The sequence below is a fragment of the Tachypleus tridentatus genome, chromosome 4, assembly GCF_004210375.1.
Source record: "Tachypleus tridentatus isolate NWPU-2018 chromosome 4, ASM421037v1, whole genome shotgun sequence".
Classification (NCBI taxonomy): domain Eukaryota; kingdom Metazoa; phylum Arthropoda; class Merostomata; order Xiphosura; family Limulidae; genus Tachypleus; species Tachypleus tridentatus.
Window position 1 is genome coordinate 65,985,224 of NC_134828.1, and position 23,071 is coordinate 66,008,294.

Below are 23,071 nucleotides of genomic sequence, written 5' to 3' on the forward strand. Positions count from 1 at the left end.
AACACATTTAACAAAACTTTGTCTCAACCACAATCCATCTTACTTAGTTCCGTGTTTCTTTTTTTCACCAAAACGTGCATTTCAACAAAGAAAGGTGCCGTAGATGGTTAATCTATCTTCTGATTTTTACGATGAAAGAAACGAATATGAAATCCTGAACGAAATTATATTTATTTCACTCATTAAACTTCTTGAGAAACGATCTACAATTTGAACTGTAGAACTAGAGATTATGGTAGTATTCTCCTCATAGAAAATGTTTAATATGTCATTCCCCCGCTGGGACAACGGTAAGTCTTTGGATTTACAACGCTAAAATCAGGAGTTCGATTCACCTCGGTGGACACAGCAGATAGCCGTTGTGGCTTTGCTATAAGAAAGATACACACACTCTTCCAGTCAAAACTTCGTAGTTTGACTATTCATTGCTTCGTTAATAATCGAAAGGAAGCAAACCTTTCTTCACTTTAACTGTCAGCGACAATTTTGACGAAATATGAAACGCCACATCAAAATGTACAATATTAACATCGAGTTCTTAACCATGTAAAACCAGAAATAAAACTAATAAACATGGTCACAATAAATTATCATAAACAAAGGAACATACCAAAGGATTAGTATATTAAATCACATGTGAGCAGTTTTATTTAGGTAAAACTGGCAGAAAACTAAACACAGGGATCAAAGAATACCAAAATAAAAAATAATGTGGAATTAATTTTTTATTAAAATAAGTACAAAATCAACCAAAGTCCATATCATTTTCTGTCTATGTCTTCGTATATGTAATTAAGCTCGAAGCTACACAATGGGTTATATGTGCTCTGTTTACCACGGGTATTGAAACCCGGTTTCTAGCGTTGAAAGTCCGTAGACACATCGCTGTGCCAGTGGAGAGCAGCTTGAAGGGACCGTCCTATGTGGTAAAACATTTAACAAAAATCAACTACTCCATGTTCGAAAACAACTTCAAAATTTTATGAAGTGAAACTATGATACAAACAGAAGGAAAACCTTTTTATTGGTCAAAAATTAAAACTTTTTCTTAACAAATATCTAAAACTATCTCTTTGGTTCTATTAATTATATTATATATAATTTCACACTACATATTTTTACCTTTATGTATCTCGTATTATATATATACGTATTTCTTTTTGAGTTAATAATTATTTTCACCAATGTTAAATACTTATAGCTCAACATGTGCAATATGAAGAATAATTGTTACACTTTAAATTTATAATTGTTGTCATATTTGGTCTGCGTTTATAGACGGAAACGTCGCAGTTTTAATTATATTAAAGAAAAACGTTTTTACTGTAAATCCGATCACGATATTAAGTTTTTCCTGAATGGTTTTATTGTATCATCTTTTTCAAACGATTAAATACATCGCATAGCTTAACACTCTTGTTAAACTGTTGGTACAAAAGTTAAGAACTTTATACCTATTTTGAAGTCTCGTCATACTGCTACAATCCACGTGCCATGTCCAGTCATTGTCTATCTGATGGCTCTGTGCTTTTAATGGGCCTGCAACTTAGTTTCCATAACAAAAGACTCCGTTGTAAGGTTGACATGTCTAAAGCACATCCCTTCTAGTCTTATGTAAGCCACCAATGTGCGAGTATGACAATTTCTCAGCACCCAATCACACAGAAATGCATAAGTATGTTTCCTTTTTCAGCTCCTTAAGGTATACGACTATCCAATGAGAGGTTCAACTGGAAGCGTTACTTTAGTGAACATATACCATGTTGGCCTGTTTTTCCTTGATTGCGTTTTGTACTTCTGCCTGGAATACGTAGATGGCTTTTGCCACTAACGTTTCTGTTTGTGGACTCTCACATTTTACAATTCAATGTAATTTGCTTAGCACTACTGGAGCACGACTTTCTGAATGGTCCTGGCTTCTATAGGTGATTCATACTTTTTTATAAGGGATATCTTAGTCTTAGAAATCCTAAATTCTCGTTCTGAATACATTTTTATTATTTGAATGTATGAACATTTGCAAGGGAAAGAGCTGTGAATAATCTTTCCTAACGAAATCAGTTATGATGGCTCCACGCTATCTACTCAGCGTCAAAATGTAATTGTAATAGACGCCTTTTTACCGTGACTTCGGTTATGGTTGTCATGTGACTTTCTAATTTGCATATTCAAGATCATTTTACTGTTATGTACCCGACTACGTATAATACCACCCAACTATAAACAGAATATTCAAGATCATTTTACTGTTATGTACCCAACTACGTATAATACCACCCAACTATATCCATATTTCTGCAAACTTCAAGCAAAGAAGAGCGTGGGGTCCCAGCGTGTTAAGGAGTTCGACTCCTAATTCGAGGGTCGCGGGTTTGAATCCCGGTCGCACCAAAAATGCTCGCCCTTTCAGCCGTGGGGGCGTTATAATGTGACGGTCAATCCCATTATTCGTTGGTAAAAGAATAGCCCAAGAGTTGGCGGTAGATGGTGATGACTAGTTGCCTTCCCTTTAGTCTTACATTGCTAAATTAGGGATGGCTAGCGCAGGTAGCCCTCGTGTAGCTTTGCCCGAAATTAAAAGAAAGAAAGAAAAGGAAAAAGAAGAACGTGGGCACAGCTACGTTAATCCAACCCGACTGTAGAACGTTAATTATATATAATAGTGAACGTAGTTGCTACGGAGAAGTGATGGTTGCTCCTGTTTATTCTAACACAGATGCTGCTACTTTACATTCTTCCCTAAGATAAACAAGTCTTTCCGTCTTACTAAATGATTAGCAAGTCAGCAGGACGTAAGACAGGAGACTGTGAATCATTCCTTACTCTTTAAAAACGTTTTTACAAGTATAATGAATTGGTAAGTAAAAACAGCAGGTATTACAATCTATTCAAACAGTTTAGAAGCATCATGTATCTTCATTCCTTTGATATATAAAAAATAATGTCTAGTAATTTATACCTTTGAACATGATAAGACTTGTATTCTTAACATTGCATTTGTCAGTTGTGTTCATAATATTACAACTGTCGTCTATGATTTCAGCATTTCTTCTTTCATTTGTGTTCTCAACACTTCCTCTGTTATGTGTATGATCAGGATTATTTTTTAACTCTGCAGTAACAGCATAACATCTGTCATCTCTATACCTACCATTAACTCACCTGTATTTTTAACACTATTTTTGTCGTTTGTGTTTTCATAATCCCATTTGTAACCTGTAGTCCAAGTATGACTTTATGTCGTATATTTTCCTAGTATTAAATCTGTGGTTTCAGTATTATCTTTCTCATATATATTCTCAGTACCAACTTTATCGCCTGCGATCTCAACATAACATACATATACATATTTATATTGTTTTTTTTATCTTTGTCGTCTGTATTCACAGTATTATATTCGACGTCTGTTGTCTTGGCATTGCATTTGTCGGATATATTCACAGCGTTACATCTGTAGTCTCTAATCCCTGTATTATTGCTGTCATCTATAGTCTCAGTATCGTTTCTATGATTTGTCGTATGGTTATCATCTCTGTCGTCTGTGGTCTTTATTCCCAGCAGTACAGGTTTGTTATGAACCTATAAGCAAAATTGTGACGCACCTTGTGTTAAGCCTAAATCAATTCCTTAATCTTACAGATATCTACCTCAAATGAAGTGATTATTAAAGATGATGTGAGTGTATAATTTTGTGTCCCAGCATGAGGTAAGACACTGCCTATACATATTTATATCCGTTTTTAATCTTACACGTATGTTTCACGAAAATCATGACAGCAGCCTATGCACGACCCCGCACACCATGTCTATGTATTTAGTATACGTGTTCTGGAAGGTAATATGTACTTTGAACCGTTTAGTAGTTTATACAGATTACAAAGTAATCATAATAATGTAACACCTAAATACACGTGCTTCTGCGAATATTTTCATTTGTTGTCAACTGCTCGTGGCGGATAAAAATCTTCATTATTTTTATTATTAAAACCTGTACTACATATACTAGCTCTTATCTTTATTACCAACTAATTAAAGTGTATACTTCTAGCTGCATAAAGTTTATAATGTATATTAATGCAATCCTTTCTGATGATATAAAAGGGAAAATGTTTTTACTTATCCCTTTAATCCAAGCGATATTTTCAAACGAGCTGGTTTAAGCGTTTAATAAAATAATTTTGTTCATAATAATTTCTTCTGGTCAAAAAATATGTAAGATTCGAACTAAATATTAACTTTACTTCTGTGGTCAAATCTAGAAATCGAATAATAAGGAAGCTAAAGTGACTAAAGGAACCATTACATTTCTAAGTGTCTAATCATAATAACACAATGTTTCATGAAAACTATAAGGTTAAATATTTTTACTATTTAGTTCCATGTTTAAAATCTCAGAAATAAAATATTGGCACAGCAAAAGTGCTTACTTTAGGATAATTTCTAAGTAAAGTTCTAGTAGCACACAAGTGGAAAAATACATGACATAAAATGCAAGTTAACCCTAATTTTGTTTTTAATACGAAGATTTAGTCAGTCTCGATAATCTTGCTCAGAATTACATAAAGTTTATTTTTTTATGTATCAAATTTTTATATCAGAGTCTGTGAATATTATAATCCTACAATAACTAGGAGCAATTCCAAAATAAAAAATAATATGGAATTAATTTTTTATTAAAATAAATACAAACTCAACCATGTACATATCCTTTTCTGTCTAAATCTATTTCAATTTTGACTTAGACATAAATTTACTTTTTGATTGATCAATATTAACAGTAGAGATTTTCTCCAAGTTCACGAAAATGTCATCATGAGTAAGGGTTAATAGTCACGAGAGTTGAACGCCTGATTTCAGTCTTCGAGACAATAGGCAGTCGTTACTCTTAACGATTATAATAAAACCGGGATAAATGACTTTAAATTGCAGATAAGCACTTTGTGTAGATCTCTTTTATAATCTAGGAACCTCGGCTTGTCTAGTTCTATCAGAATCTATGTACTTCAAATATTTATAAAGTAATAAAGAAAATTCTGAAAAAAAAAAGTATGACGAGGAAATGCCAAGGTCAACAACTACAGAAACAAGGTAAGGATGGAGACACAAAACCATACAAAAATCCCTACATAAATAGGCAAACATTTCCAAGCATAACGCCTATCAATCTACAACTGAATAATCCTATAAAGTAATACAGTGGCTGATTCCAGTGGCTGTTTATGTAGGACTTTTGTGTGGTTTACTGTGTTTATTCCTATCTTGTCGCTGGCTCGAATCCCCGTCACACCAAACATGCTTTCAGCCGTGGGGGGCGTTATAATGTGACGGTCAATCTCACTATTGGTAAAAGAGTAGCCCAAGAGTTGGTGGTGGGTGGTGATGACTAGCTGCCTTCCCTCTAGTCTTACACTGCAAAATTAGTAACGGCTAGCACAGATAACCCCCGTGTAGATTTGCGCGAAATTCAAAACAAACCAACCAATCATATCTTGTTTCTGTAGTTTTTGACATTGCCATTTCTACCTCTATTGTTTTTCTCTTGTAATAATGAATGACAATCACTCTGAAGGCAGCAGTTTTAGTTTGGCTGGATATGTTGTCTTGATGGACATCATCTGTGTTCTCCACGCTAGTACAGCGGTATGTCTACGAATTTACAACGCAAAATTAGCGCTTCGATTCCCCTCGGTGTGCTCAGCAGGTAACCCGCTGTGGCTTTGCTATAAGAAAACACACGCACATCATGTGTTAAAGTGAGTGAAACAATATACTGCTTCTTCACACCCTGAGTTAAAATGTAGCATTTTGGTTTGTAAATTACCGTAACAGCTTCAACCATGAACGAACTAGCTCTTCTGACGTCAGAATGAGAATAATCAGTAGGTCATTTGACTGTTACGCTACTCACCAATTCTCTATTTTAACGATTTTTTTATTTTTATTTTTTACTAAACATAAGGTATGAATAGTTTTTGAAAACCTAATAAACCTAAGTCACGTGCTTTTAAAAATATCGATATTGTTATACAAGATATCTGAGACTTTGATGAGCAATACATAATGTGCGACGGCAATTTTTTCCCCCGGCTCCCTCTCCTAGATATTAAGCACTACTGTGCTTAGTGATATATGCCTAAAATATGAAATCAATCTTTTTGAAAATAGTTGTTGTTATTATGAAGCAAATATAACCATATATTTGTATAAAATCTTCTAGAAAAAAGCTTTAAATGGTAAAGGAATATCTTAGAAGCATAAATATTATTTTTCTATTGCCTTCATATTTTTATTCTAATTAAAAATATTATATATTTTTATTTTTTGTGTTTAGGAAAAAGCTGTAGAATTAGTTATCTGCGCTCTTTTTACCCCGTGAACCAAATGTGAAATCTGAGCCGTATAAACCCTAAAGCTTACCACACTTTTTGGTTAAAATCAAATAAATTAGTAGATGACATTTTTTCTTTGCTTTAACCAAACTTGATCAGTTTTTACCGACCTGAGTTTAATTGAGCCAGGCAGAGATTAAAGTGCCTAATTTTTAAAATTTTTTGTTAATAAAGTGAGCTGTTAATTTTCCCTTCTTATGAATTTATTGTTAATTCAACTCTTTTCGTGCTATTTTCTCCTATATTTTGTGTTCTCAAACTATATTTGAGCTAATCTGTGCCTGATTATCAATTTATGAAGTCGTCTCTGCTCTTATAATCATATTTTATACAAGGATAGCAGAGGTGTTGGAATGTTGTCCTATCTCTAGAGTAGATGTGTTAGAATGTTCTCTTACCTCTAGAGTATATGTGTTAGAATGTTCTCTTACCTCTAGAGTAGATGTGTTAGAATGTTCTTCTACCTCTAGAGTAGATGTGTTAGAATGTTCTTCTACCTCTAGAGTAGATGTGTTGGAATGTTCTCCTACCTCTAGAGTAGATGTGTTGGAATGTTCTCCTACCTCTAGAATAGAGGATTTTAGAATGTTTCCTCACCTCTAATGTTTACAAAACTGTTTATATATACACGGAATCTCGGTTACAAAATGTAAGTAAACTCGTTACGTTATTTTTGTATTCATTCATCACTGAATTTGTTGAGGAAGTCACAGCAGTAGTTTCAATAATACTAAGGTTCGTTCACTAAATCAGCGATGGATAACAGCTTGAATTTATAAAAAGGGAAGTTGACTTATTTAAATAATGACAACTTTACTTTTATGTAGATTGTTTTCTTTCAAGTGTAAATGACATGGGTGGTAAATATTAGTGAATGAAATAAACTTTTTCAACGTGTATACTATAGTGTAACAGATTTACTATTATGTGTTTATTTTAAAACAATGTTTGTTTAAGTTAAATATATATTTGGAAATGCATGTGTTAAATATGTAGAGTGAAAGTCCTGCCTGTTCTCTAAATGTATAGAAGATTCTCGAGTGTAAGAATCAACAATATATGTTTTACAAAAGTGATAGTGTACCTTCGAATATTGTTGTCAATTGAACTTTCGAGAACCTCAACCTAGAAGTTTATAAATAAACCTCGGAAGCTATAACTGTGATAAACGCTTATTAATCGAAAAACTACAGATATTTTCCCTGGAGCGTTTATAGATTTCGGACAGTACAAACTGTTCAACTTTAAATGAATAACTTCTAACGTTAGTATTTCTTCGAGGATATTTGTATCTTCTTTGATGAAAAATGATCTTGTAAACTGCGTGAGGCCAGCCAAGAACTTTGCTAATTAGCTTTCTCGTCAAGAGAAGTGTCTGTGTATCAACATAGAATTAATTCGCTCTCCATGAACCGTCGTAAAATGATTAAGTCCTAGATCAGATAGAGACTCAATGTTGTTCAGAAATTTGTAAAAAAATTGTATATAAACCATTATTTGAAATAACTGTTATTATAAATTGTATTTCTGTTTGTAGATTGAAGTATATTTGTGTTAAGAAAGAAAATTGTGTGTATCAATCTTATTGGCAAATATTGTAAATTTGATACATATCGACGTTTAATTAATTTCTAAATTTTGAGTTACAAGTTAACTCAGTTTCAGGCTATTGGAAATCGCAAAACGTAACAGAATTAAGTTGAAACTCGTCTGAGATAAATTAGAATACGTAACAGTAGCAACACGTCGATGAATTTAATATCTGTAGTAACGGATATGTCTAGGAATACAAGTTGTTGTTACAGGTGTGGGTAGTAACATATAAGCGATTGGGAAGCTGTAGTGACAGGTATGCTAGCCATTAATAGACTTTATTTATAATCTGTGGTGCTTACACACGTTTTTCTTTAAACATCAAAATGAAGGAGATAAGTATTCTTCGGTTTTACTATTCTATCCCCAACCGTGACATTTTTGAGTGAATTGACCCTCATCAACACAAGTGCCCCTCATTTGTAATATTACCAGTAATAGTGTTAGGCCTAAAAACTGGTATTACGTAGATTGCAGAGGGTTGTCGTGCGCGTGTTAGTTTATCATGTCTGTTTTTAATGTTTTATGCTTCTTAAATTAAGAACTGATTCATCAGTAAATTTTATTATCGCTTTGCATTTATCGCTGTTAAAACTTATCTTTACCGATTGGTGAATACCAGCAACTATGACAAACAAAACAAGCATATAAAATCAAGCGACTTTGAACAAATCGAACACAACTTATTAACTTTCCTTTACCAATACTTACTAAATTTGTGTGTAAATATTGAATTTAGGAGTAGTTCGTTTATCCCTGGGTGATACTCATCCCACCGACGGGGAATCTACGTTAGGAACATTTCGAGAGAAAACGTCACTTTCTCACTCATCGTGACACGTATTTCGAAATGATGAGTAAGTTCTTCGTTACATACATGTATCAATCAACAGAGTTATGTATTATCTCTGCGTGACACACACATCCAACTAGCTGAAGTATGGATGATCTCTGCGTGACACACACATCCAACTAGCTGAAGTATGGATGATCTCTGCGTGATACACACATCCAACTAGCTGAAGTATGGATGATCTCTGCGTGACACACACATCCAACTAGCTGAAGTATGTATTATCTCTGCGTGACACACACATCCAACTAGCTGAAGTATGGATGATCTCTGCGTGACACACACATCCAACTAGCTGAAGTATGGATGATCTCTGCGTGATACACACATCCAACTAGCTGAAGTATGGATGATCTCTGCGTGACACACACATCCAACTAGCTGAAGTATGTATTATCTCTGCGTGACACACACATCCAACTAGCTGAAGTATGGATGATCTCTGCGTGACACACACATCCAACTAGCTGAAGTATGGATGATCTCTGCGTGACACATGTATCCATCTAAAAGATGCAAGTATAACAACCTAAGGAAACATGTATTAAACTGTCATGGGTGTTTACCATCTCTTCGTTGTATATACATCTAACAAGCAACATGTGTATTTTCTCTAGTTGAAGTATGTGTCATATCTGTGTGACACGTGTGTGTCTTAATTTATTTCCATTTTTATTTATTTTCTTCTTGAACTGATTAGAGTATTCCTATGTCTATATTCATCTGTGGTTTCCAATTCTTGTACACGTTTTCTTGTTAATGTTTAATGTAAAATTTTGATCAACTCAAACCACTTATGTAGATTAGATCTGAAAAGCACCCCAGTAATAAACGTATTTAACTGAAAATACGCGCAAGTATTAGAATCCATTGTTTCATCACTTGAATACTTAAATGCCGTTCTTTTTATTCCGTTGTCATGAATGTACACTTTTGTCTGTCAATAACAGAATCTCTGACTGCTTTGAAAAGTCTAGAACTTGTAATTAGAACGTATATTTTCCATGAAGCAGGAACATTTGCATGAAGACCGCATTTGACATGTCTGTTGTTCAATAAAGTGGTCAGTCCAGTCCACACATAAACACAGTTGTTTATGATATTGTGTGAGTATATATTTTAGTTTTAATATCTAAAGGAAAGAGATAGAAAAAGAACATCTCTTTAGTTTGTATGGCCTGGAAGTTAGGACGTTCAACTCAGAATCTGCAAGTTACATGATCTAAGCCTAGCATTCAATAGGCTTGATATTTCAGCCGTAGGGGCGTTATAATGTGCGTAATTCTATCCTACTACACGATGGTAACGTAGTAGCCCAAGAGATGTCAGGGATGCTGTTGGCCTTTAGCCTTTTCTACTTTTGACAATTCAAAATTTTGGACGACGGTAGATAGGTCTCACTAATTTTGTTGTGAACAAAAACTAACAAAATTACTTTTAATCATATCTTAAATTGACTTTTGAGACAGCATGACCTCGAGTAGCTATGCGCGAAATTCCAAAACAAACCATTAAACAAAAGAAAAATAGAATGCACGATAAAGTAAACATACAACCTCATACATGGTGAAATTCCACAAGCTCATACTGATTAAATTATTGAAGGTGTAACCATAGTCGTGTATTTTCAGCTTTATAGTTTCAGGTATTTTCATAAGTTTATACATATCTAGGCATTGAACGGGATTTAATCCGGTTACTTTCAGAGAAAGTGGGTTCTCTCTGGGTACTCCCCCCATATTAAATTTCTATGCAAAGGATCTGTACATCCCAGCCATAGCATTTGGATCCGCTGATCTCTGTCAGTCTTTGAAGAGGCCCGTTTGCTGGACTGTCTGTCCTTATCGCACGTTTTCTTCTCGTCTTCTCAGCTGCTCAACCTCTCTGGAAACTTTACTTCCTTCAATTGATGCCACGTTCATCTCACTTTCCCTGTACATCAAAATCCTTTACTCATGACGCCCAAAAATTACACTTTCCCGATAGCTAGTATGCCTTATATCTAAGTAAACAACAAAGAGACAAGGGAGGTGAATCAATCTTTGAGCACCCCAGCTGTTCGCTTCTCGGTAACCGACGTTGTAATAGAGATTGTTGATTGGTCACCGTATAAATTTCTATCAAGTATTTTGAATTCAGGTAATAACGCGCGTGTTAGCTGCTAAAAACGTAGCACAGGGACATAGTGTAGTTGAAGTTTCATTTTTTATCCTAACAACTTTTTACAACTTTACATAAAGTAAAACGTTACAGAGAGTTGAAATTAAAACGATTATTAATACAAATCAGCTAGTCACGTGACAATCAGAGTTTGTATAAAGCTTTGTAGAAAGGCGTGTGTCAAAATTCCATTTTTGTATTGACATTACGTAGGTAATGAGATTCCACCAAACGTTGGTCGCTTTTTGTACTAATATGTAACAGATTTTCATATCGTAATGACGTCTTAAGAATGGAGATTCAGAATTTTCAAGATGGGGATATATGTATACCTTGCACTCAATGGAATTAAAACAAACAAATAAAAACAGAAGCAAATCAGCTTGGAACACCAATAAACAAAGTCCGGCGTTTTTTAATAGGTAAAAATCTACGACCACAAAATCTGTCCACATGTGCTAGACAACTGTACTCTACATAACCAAGAGGGATCTCCTTCTGAATTAAAACACGTTCACGTTAAAACTAAATTTGTCATTATGAAAACGTGTATCAATGATCTAATACCATATATTCTATATTGGTCAGTAACTGTGATCTCTAAGGATATCCTGATAATACTTATGCCCCCCGCTAGTACAGCGGTATGTCTCCGGATTTACAACACTAAAATCAGGGGCTCGATTCCCCTCGGTGGGCTGAGCAGATAGCCCTTTGTGGCTTTGTTATAAGAAAAACAAACAAACACTTGATAATACTTATGAAGTGAATAAAGGTTTTATTTTTAGTATTCTAATCAGAAAACATTATGTATATATGAAACAAGTACGGCAGGAGAGGCACCATTATTGTTTTGTTTGTTTGTTTTTAAGCATAATACTACATAATGGACTATTTATGCAATGCGCGCCACAAGTGTCAAAATAAGTTGTTTAGTTCTAAAAAATGTATATTTTCCTTGATTGTGTAAGGTCTATGACTGGCAGTGTGTTTCATAAACTCGAAAATGAAAATGTTTTATTTATCTAATATATTATGAGTTTGTGTGTTTAAGACTGGCATCGTAATATTCTTAATTATGGATATTATTTGTTAGCTTTGCATGTTTTTGTACTTACCCTATGTCACAGTAAAATACTTTATTACCGTTTGTATGCGTGTGATGTATATATAAGATCGAAGTTAATTCTTTATATATTTGATATGTACAAAGAATTGGCATGTATTCATGTTCATAGATTTTGTCTTATGCTTATTTTATATAATTTTGTTTTGTGCATATAAAGATAAACATTTGAACATAGAATACAACATTTACTTAGTAATGCAGGTTTTACGACGCATGACGTAATTAGAAAACAACATATTTATCTATTCCATATGTAACTTATTACCTAATGTATATATCTATCCATTTGTCATTACGTCTGTTTGTCTATCTGACCATTTCTCAATCTGTCAGTTTGGGTCAAGACTATTTGTTTTGTTTTTTTACTGTTGGATATGTATACACTCATTGTCCCGTCTATCTTTTTTTACTATACGGTGGATATTCTATATTTCCAAAATGGAGGACAAGATCTGTGGGATCTGTAAAGGAGCCTGATGATAGTTAATCATAAGTGGATTCGACTAGGGAAGCTTGCCAACCGTTTGTCAGTGGTTTAGGGAAAACAAAACCTGAACAGGTTTGTTTATCACATCAAAAACAGTGTGTGTCTCAACTGACCGATTATGTCAAAAATTACCAGAATGTAACTATTCTTAACTACACCACACAAAGGACATCACAATAAAATCCGTATGATAATCGCAGTATCCAATCAGTAAGAACGAGAAAGTGTGTTTTCAATGGGTCTTAGAGAGTAAATATGGACAAAGAACAGTGTGTCCAAAGTAAGGATAAAAGTATGGGGAAAACTATACGAAGCACTTGCTTCTACTTGTATTGTTCTAATAGTGATGCTCTAATAACGTACAGAGCATTCTTCAGGTGTTGGATCCTTTCGTTCCTTTAGAAATATAAGTAACATCCAGTATACGATGCTGCTGCTTCTCCATGTTAAACGGCTTTTCCAAAATGTTACCATAATCATCATGGTGCTCGAATCGTTCTCTCTTTTGGAAAAGCCCTTTAACATGGAGAAGCAGCAGCATCGTGGAGTGGATTTTACTATGGATAGTAACAGCTATCAAATGTCGTATTTGTTAACATGCTTCTCTTTCGATAGCTGTTACTGTCCATGGTTTTGAGTAAACGGGCTCTTATCAAGCAAGAAATATTAAAGTAGCTTGGAGAACTTGTAACTCTCTGAATTCAGTCTGATATTGTAACGAAAGATATTTCAACCGTTTGTTGTGTAAATGGGTAAAACGTGGTCAGTCAACACAGTAAAAAGACTGGACATACTTGAAGCAAAGATCAGTAAAACAAATAAACTTAAAATAAGTTCAGGTTGTAATTTGCTTATTGTATAAAAATATTAAATAGTTTTCTTTCTATCTGCACTTTTAACTGGTCATTATATGTAAAAACCTTTTTTAAAATTATTGTCAAAGACAATAAACTATTCGGGCACTGCAATTGATTTAGCTTGCTGACAGGGTTGTGAAATAACAACGTAAAATATGTATTTAGTTTTTTACTTACCTGGTCATGCCGGGCCTGAAATATTAGTAAATGGCTTCCTTGAAAATACTCTGCAAACGAACTAACTACCTTATTAACTCCATACGTTTTAAATAATTTCTACTTACGGTTATAGAGGGGAATATCTTGACAAGTCGTTCTACTCGCTTGCTAGTGGCCCGGCATGTCCAGGTGGGCTAAGACGTTCGACTCGTAATCTGAGGGTCGTGGATACATCAAACATGCTCTCTCTTTCAGCCGTGGGGGCATTATAATGTTACGGTCAATCCCACTATTCGTTGGTAAAAGAGTAGCCTAAGAGTTGGCGGTGGGTGGTGATGACTAGCTGCATTTCCTCTAGTCTTACATTGCTAAATTAGGGACGGCTAGCATAGATAACCCTTATGTAGCTTTGCGCGAAATTTCAAAAAACAAACACTTACTAGTCCGTTATGTGTAGTGTGATTCTTAATGGTTATGTTTCTCAATTAATTCACATCATAAACTTAAAGAAATAAGCGTCAAGTATCTATGTAAAAAAACTGATAAAAATTCAAACTAGATTGTATTATGTACATCTTTATAGAAATAATTGTCGTGTCCTTTATTTAAAGATCTCTGTAACATGAAAAAAAAACCTTTGTCAGTCTCATATGTGCAATATTCAACTCACTACTTGCTATCAATGGCAGTTTATATTCACAATTTTGTTGTAGTCATGGCTACAGTATTTCATTGTTGCAATGACTGTAATACTGCAGAGGTCGAAAACTGCTTTGCATTGGAAGTCTGAATTCTACCTTATAATAGTCATCTGAAAGTGTAATCATGTTCGTTGTTCGAACTGTAAAAAGTATCTGGTTCGTTTTTCATTTTTTTAATCACAAAAAACTGGTTCGTTTTTCCATCTTTTGTTTCCGTTTCACAATAACTTCAGTTTTATTGTTATTTACTCTAATAAGGTTGTTGTTATTGTTTATTATCCTGCAACAAAGCGATAATAGACCCGAAATCACGTTGTACAATGTTGTTGCCTTGTGATAATATACTTGAAGCGTGGTTGGCTTGTGATCATATAGTTGAAATGACACAGTCCCAAGTGGTCGTCTTGTGATAATATACTTGAGGTGACGCAGTGCCATGTGGTTGCCTCATGTATGCTACTTTGTTTAATGTTAGTAAGATTCTTATTCTCAGGGCACATTCTAAAACAGATTGAGGTTCTTTCCATCTTGAACAACAAGAAATAAACGTACTAAACATTAAAAAGTGCTGTCTTTTGATTGAAAAATCCATTTTCTTAATGTAGCTATAAAGTTAGCATTCTTGTCACTACATATAAGTACAAAGAGATGCTATTATTAAAAGTTATGAGAGTTAACAATGAATTAATGTTAAGTTGTTGTAGCTTCAACTTAATGTGAGCACTGGCTTGTGTAGCAGCAAAAACAAAAATATATAGTTTAAAAAATAATGTCTTCACATATAAACAGCTTACACAACTGTTTTCAGTTACGTTATTTCTAAAACGTTATCTTTTCTCACATTTAGTTATAAATGTCTACCAAACGAAATGCTACTTTTAATGTTGCAGAACCTATAGTATCCTTCTGACGAATTTTTATTCTCCGATACACATCCATTTTGAGGATTTTGTCGCAATTTTTGAATAATAAAATAATTATTACACTTTTTAAGTACATATTTCTATATTAGAAATATCTATGTTTTGATCTGTTGACTGCCTGCTATGTGTTTGTGCTGCATTCTATCTATATAGACGCCTTATATTTTTCTTGCAATTCTTTGTCTTTCTCCTTTGAAACTCCAGTTATTGTGTTTTGAATCCTGTATTTATATCCAAACTAATAATTTCCTTCTTTCTAAGTTTAAAGCCTAAAAGGTTATTAGATTTGAAACGAAGCGGATGCACATGCACGCGTTTTCCTCATTCGTAAAACAAAAGTACTAACTGCCTTATCTAAGTTCATAAAGAAAAGTATAACTAACCATTGTGCCTTCTGCCCAAACCAGACTTGTTAACATTTAACTTTTTCTTCAGCAAAATACGCAAAGTTCAAATATCTAAACAAAGAATTGACATTTTTACTTGGTCTGATATGCCTAGGTGGTTAGGGCGCTTAACTGCTCAGCTGTGGGTCGAGGGCTCGAATCCATCTCCAATCTAACATGCTCGCCATTTCAATCGTTGGCGAAAGAGTACCTTAAGGCTGTGTGGTGATTGCTTTCTGTTTTTACTGGTGTAGCTGTGGGCGAATTTGTAAAACTAACAATACATTTTACTCCCAAATACGTGTTTTATCATACACTTGGTTACAGTATAATCGAACACGGTAATTTGGCTAAGTACAGGTTCTCTCTCGTTAATTTGAGTTATAACCACGTCAGTAGAAGATAGTATATCATTGTTCTTTTTATATGTTCGAAACGGTATAAGTACAAGTAAACAAAGTGAAGTAAGTTTATTTTCTCCACCATGTCCGATGTTTTTGAGGATAGGCTCATTTTGAGCAATGTTTCTTGTGTTACAGCAAACTGATCCACAAAATATTGTTTCACTTCCCCTACATCCTAGTTTGCATCCACTGAACATATACTATAGGTCTGAAACCACGATGCCCTGCTCTTTTTCAATGGCTGGTATCAAAGATGGCAAAGCCCTCCAAAAAGCCCCCCCTCAAAATAAAGTTGACACACACATATCTATGATTCTATATATTGGGCGTAATTCTCAAACCATATTTCAACGTTTGGTGCTCTAAAAAGAAAACACAAAAAAAGAAATTAGTAGGTTGTCCACTGTGTTGGTGTTGCAGATATACACAATGCTTTGAAGTACGTTGGTTTACCCTTCCCAGTGCAGTGCTCATTCAGAGTAAAGTTTCATATTTTTTGTGTTCTTTGTCTCACAGTTTTTGAGACAAGAAGGATAAGTGCATTCAGCTCTTACAGTGAAGAACAAAGAAGCTTATACCGTCCATATCTAAGAAACAAGATGTGAACGATATCAGTTTCGTTGTTTTTTATCAGTATTTTATTCTATTCATTTTTCATGGGATAGCACATCATTTGCGGTGTTCACGCAGATGGCCTTTGAGATTGCTTAGTAATCTCATAATAAATTTATCTTGTCTCCGTTTTGTTTTGTCCTGCATAAGTCTTCCTTTATAATTTTAACCCAGTTTCCTGCTGACAAATTGGGATCACGCTCGTCCTCACCTAGCAAAACCAAACCTTTCAACATAGGCGATATTGACGTATGCAATGTTATAAAGTAACTGAGCACTGTTGTGCTGTGAAGTTCATCGGTTTCACCGGTTCAGCAGTAGCTAATATTCTACTTACTACTTCATTTCTTTAAAGTGTTTTCCAAAGAGTAACTTGCTTGGTCCCTTATTCAAAGTTTCATGACCAAACTCATTATCATTGTCAGGAAATGGGTCATCTTCCAAGTAGAGTTCTTGGGACTCAACACCAACGTTCAACACGGACCTCGCATGCCTGCACTGTGGACGAACTTCAATGTGTGGACAACAATGGACGTTAAGAAGTGCACCATTGAATTAAACTCTTCCAAAAAATAGTTGTACATTGTTATTAAGTTCTCCAGATCCTTTACGTAGCAAGTGTAAAGAACACTTCTCTCTACATTGCATTTTCTTGTGTAAAAGTTTTTGTGAACAATAAATAAAAAAATGTTGAATGACAAAAAAGTGGCATGAGTGTAAGTCCATCTGTTATGAACCTCTACACGCTGAGGTGACATGACCTGTTGTTGGTCATAGTGTATATCTCTGTTCGCACTCACAAGGAAGTTACATATATTTCTTTTCTTTTCAGAATAATGAAGTAACAGAACATGTTTGTGTTCTGGAACCTTGAAATTAACGTGTCAAGAGTGAACTGCCATTAACAGGACCATCTGCTAACCTGGTTAACTGTTACTTTTATACAGGTGAGCTACAAACAGAAATACAGTCAGGCAGTCTTTTATTACTCAGGGATCAGTTTCTATATTCTCATATATTTCCTTTATCAATGCAGCTTCTAGAACAAAGCATTTGTATAATATTTCAATTATGTTTTCCTCCCAGAAAACTTTCTCTATTACGCTCCTTTCCCCAAAGTTTAAGTTACTGCTAGCTTTATAAACAAGTTATCCTAAGCGGTACTAGTATACATTTGCTGAGCCCACCTGTTTGATTTCAGCGGTTGTCAGTCTACGAACCGGCTCTCTTATTGGCCTGTCTGTGATTTCTCCTCCCAGACGTTTAATATATATGGATATGGATCATTCTGATACTTTCACTTGTTTTCCCCTGACTAGGCTGTCTTTTGATTTCTTCTTTAAATTACACTATGTACTTCTTACATGCATACTAGCTGCTTCTTCAATAGAAAAAGATTATATAATTCCGTGTGTCTTTTCCTACAATGTATTTTATCTTGAGGGATAAAAACCAAGCGAATTTCGATTTCGTATAGGAATCTTCAGCAAAAACACATCATTCCAATCACTGGATATCCTTTTTTATTGAAAAACGTAAATATTCCGTATACAAGTTTACATTTAAGTTTCTGGTTTACTTACTTCTGAAACGCATCTACGTTAATTATTTCGTTTTTGCATATTCATTTCCTATATCGGCATTTTCACAAAACGAGCTTTTTTCATCAGGGATGCCTTATGCTAGAATATTCATTCTCCTTTGTCTTCCATTTCATATTTCGGAGATGTTTTTGTTTGTTTTGGAATTTCGCACAAAGCTACTCGAGGGCTATCTGTGCTAGCCGTCCCTAATTTAGCAGTGTAAGACTAGAGGGAAGGCAGCTAGTCATCACCACCCACCTTCCGCCAACTCTTGGGCTACTCTTTTACCAACGAATAGTGGGATTGACCGTCACATTATACACCCCCACGGCTGAGAGGGCGAGCATGTTTAGCGCGACGCGGGCGCGAACCCGCGACCCTCGGATTACGAGTCGCACGCCTTACGCGCTTGGCCATGCCAGGCCCCTTTCGGAGATGAAAAAAGAATAATAAGCAACAACAAAAAAGAAGGATGAAAAACTTATGACAAAAAGTCTTACCTGACCGTGTTCCAAAAGGTGTAAAACGAAAAACCAACTTGGTTTTCATAAAGAAAAAGATAAAACGGAAAACTCCTCAAATAATTTTTTGTTATTAAAAATTTGAAAAACATATGACAAAAAAGGTTGTTTTTGTTAATCAAAAGCTGGAAAACTAATAAATAGAAGCAAAAAACAAATTTGTTTTTATTAAAAAAATTAGTAACAACAAACGACTCATTGTTTTTCGTTATTCAAAAAGTAAACAACGAATTTGAGTTTAATTTCTGTCTCCTGTTTGTCAGTGCTGTATAGTCTGTATTTTTATGATCTTCAGAGAAACCAGCTCTTTCTATGAGCGTGTACAGGGTATATTTCACTGAGGTAACCATGACTACAAATTTTATTCCTCACCCAACACTGTTGTTTTGTATTTACAATTAATTGCATCGTTTTGTTAACTTTTTAATTGTTCTCATTGAAAAATGTGTCTTCGAGTTATGAAGTATGTTACGAATAAAATTCCAATTTAAACTAATAATCAGCCAATTATAAAGGAAGCTCTCCACCATTTCAGTACAAGCGTGCTGAGACTATCGGCGCCAACTGCTTTCAGAAACATTTATGCACATAATTGCTTTTCGTTAATGAAAATTTGGTCGGTTATATAATGATCTAAGTACCGCTACAGAGCACAAGACCGTATTATATTTCAATATCTATTAAACTTGGGGCATAATATTGACATAGCAGAAATATGAGGTTTCTTAGTGGCTCTAAATCGTAAACAGCAAGTCGGTATTGTGCATCTCTTGTCGCTGTAGACGGCGATAAAATTCCATTACAAACATTGCTCGAGTAAAAGAATGTGAAACGAAGGAAAAAGAACCTACAATAATATTGTAAAACGTTACTGCTTTTATCCGGTAGGAGGTGTTTAGGTTTATACAAACCTAAATATTATTTGTTAAAATAGTGGTAGGCCTATTAGAGACTTATAGTTATTTGTCGACTCAGAAATTGACTTAAATCATAAATAGTTATATGAGTTATGTGTTAGACGTTTTAGAGTAGTTTTGAAAGCTTTAATTTCTTATTACAGAATTTACTATATAAAGCATGATCTTGCATTAAATACGTTTATTAGTACGTACAAAATTAATAAAAACGTTTACTGGGAGGCTTCTAGGAATTCTTATAGTAGCTTTATTTATCTCTAATGCAAATAAAAAAACTATTTCAGAAATACTTGAAGACTGAATGTTTTGACATGTTTAGTGTAATTTTTGACAGCGTTAATGACCAAAAAGTGAAATATTTTAATAACTCTCTGAAATATTTAAATTTCTAGCACAGTTAACAAACTTTTAACGAATATTTCATCTCAATAATTTGTTAAAATAATAAACAAGCAAAGAAATAATAGCATTTTATAGAAATCACCTGATTTAATAAAGAGCTGACAAGCACTAATCCTGCGAAACCTTCAATAACCAGGCATTAAGAAAATCGGATCACTTATTAGGTTCCTAATTGGCTTTCGTGTCTTATTTTCAGCTGTGTTACTAGCATAGGATCAGTTTGTTTACACGTGTGTTGGTCGTGATGCGAAATACTTCAGAACATATCCAATCACGTGTCATGCACACCTGAACTATAATGAAAGAGTGTTGACAACAATGTTTTGAAATTTTTTCTTCTAACTTTGAACTTTAAGCACTACCAGGAAAGCGAACAGTCGTTATCTGTATTATAATTTCAATAAGTTGGTAAGAGAGTGTTTGTATAAATTACTTTCTATTCTTTAGATAATGCCATTAGAACAAAAAATGTATAACTAAAGTCTATAATAGATTAAAGTTAAATTACCTTTATATACATAATATAGATATAAATTATGACAACATAAAAATGAACAAGTTAAGTACGTCAAAAGTTGGGTTGATTGTAGAAACCTGTGTTGAATACTTTGTAATACCCAAAAGCTTACAAGGAAAATATAATTCACTGAAGAAAGGGCTTTTTATCAGAACTACATATATATGCAGTGAAAACAAACTGTTGACTATCTGGAACGAATTTACCAATCCCAATGATTCTACAAAACCCGGATTAAGCTCAGCACACTGTACACGAAACAAGACAATAACACACTCTAGGCCCGGAATGGTTAGGTGGTTAAGGCATTTGACTCGTAATCCAATCCGAGGGTCGCGAGTTCGAATCCCTGTCACACCAAACATGCTTGCCCTTTCAGCCGTGGTGACGTTATAAAGTGACGGTCAATCTCACTATTCGTTGGTAAAAGAGCAGCCCAAGAGTTGGCGGTGGGTGGTGATGGCTAGCTGCCTTCCCTCTAGTCTTATACTGCTAAATTAGGGACGGCTAGTGCAGATAGCCCTCGTGTAGCTTTGCACAAAATTCAAAAACCAAACAAATACTAGGGATATGTATGTATGACAGAACAATAACACACTAGGGATATGTATGTAAAACAGGACAATATCACACTAGGAACATGTATATAAAACAGGACAAGAACACACTTAGGATATGTATGTAAAATAGGACAATAACGCACTTGGGATATGTATGTAAAACAGGACAATAACTCACTTAGGATATGTATGTAAAATAGGACAATAACACACTTGGGATATGTATGTACAACAGGACAATAACATACTCCAGGGATATGTGTGTACAATAGGACAATAATACACTTTGGAATATGTACAACAGGACAATAACACACTTAGGGGTATGTACAACAGGACAATAATACACTTTGGAATATGTACAACAGGACAATAACACACTTTAGGGATATGTGTGTATGATAGTTTGTTGCCATAACTGTGCATTTTATTTGATTCATTTAACGTGTATTGTACTGAATAATGAAATACTATTTTTAAATAACTGGGCATAAATACACATTTCTGGTTGATGTAACTAACACTTTGTAAAATTAATTTAAAAAAAGCTATAGTATTTATTTTGCTACACAAGTAAAAGTGTTATATAGTATTTTATTTTGAAAGGCCATAAAACCAAGAGTAAAATAATTCATTTTGACGTAGAATTTCGTTCTTATGAGACAGCGAAATTGCATGGCTTTAACTTTCTTTTTACGGTCTCTAAACAATTAGCGCTACAATAATTTTTTGTTTTGTTCTAGTCTGGAAGTAGCTGTTCCACATGGACTACATCCGGGAATTCGATATTCGGCTGGAGAAGGAAATGTATTATGCTGGTGAAACATTAGTGGGTCACGTGATCTTGGACACCGTGGAGAACTTCAAACTTAAGGGTTAGTAAAAATAATCTGCAAGTTAACTTATTAAAAATAAAATGGAAATAATCAAATAAAACCTTACTTACTATGTTAGATAAATAAACCTTGAACTCTATTTTTGTTGCGTTATTTCTACACAAATAATTGTTTATTTTACAGGTGCCAATGCGATATTGGTAAACCAGACAAACCATTGTAAATCTTTCAAAATAACGTTATTTATAATTTTGATTAGATGGATTTCTGAAATTTGAAAAACATTTTCAGATGTTACTAAACCAGGCTAAAATATAAAAGAGTTATGATATGAGAAAGCGAACATGAGCCGTTATTTAACGCCAGGTACTGTGGGAAAATCAATTGAAAAAGATCGCTACTGAAACCAGAGCTTTCAAGCATTTTGTTTTGTTATCGACATTGATATGACTATTCTAAGTGTTCGTAACGTATCCACATTCAACACATTTGAAGTTAATTATGAAAAGTGAGTTCACATTTGTTACAGTTTATTGTAAGTATCGTGTAACTTTCCTTAGAGTTTAAAAACAATGTAGTTTAATAATTTTTGAATAAAAAAGGCATACTTTACGTGAGTCGTTGTTAAAGCGGCAACATTACACAAACTACAGAGCAGACGATAATGGGTTACAGTAAAAGAAAAGATACATGCGAACATTAGAGAGTTTAAAACGGTTATCATACATTAACATCAGACACTGGGGTTGACCTGTGCTAAATATGCTAGATTTGAAGCTTTGAATGTAATGTGTTAAGAAAAAGGATAGAAAATATATAAAGTAGTAAGACTGATTCGTAGCTACCGCTGGTGGTAATCAGGTCTGAACAAACTATCCATCACAATACGTAGCTTTAAAAGTACCATAACTGTAAATGTTTTACATTAAAATGTTATATAGATGCGAATGTTTAACTTTAAAAAAGTTATATAGCTGTAAAAAAGTTCATATACTTGTCTATTATATTAAAAAAATATTATGTTAGTGTTATATGTTATCGCATGTTTTATCCCGATATCATTCGAACATGCGTTGTTCTAG

General features: G+C 34.2%; 1 protein-coding gene across 2 annotated transcripts in view; it reads left to right on the plus strand.

Annotated features, from left to right (window-relative positions):
- Positions 1 to 23,071, plus strand: part of LOC143249331 (arrestin domain-containing protein 2-like) — a 93,480-nt gene that overhangs the window by 31,137 nt on the left and 39,272 nt on the right. The window contains exons 2-3 of one of the 2 annotated variants that reach the window (XM_076498978.1): positions 17,486 to 17,600; positions 21,897 to 22,028. In XM_076498978.1, coding sequence (XP_076355093.1) covers positions 21,917 to 22,028 — 112 coding nt within the window. In that variant the 5' untranslated portion in view covers positions 17,486 to 17,600; positions 21,897 to 21,916. The remainder of the gene's footprint in view (positions 1 to 17,485; positions 17,601 to 21,896; positions 22,029 to 23,071) is intronic. The other variant, XM_076498977.1, reaches the window with a different exon arrangement.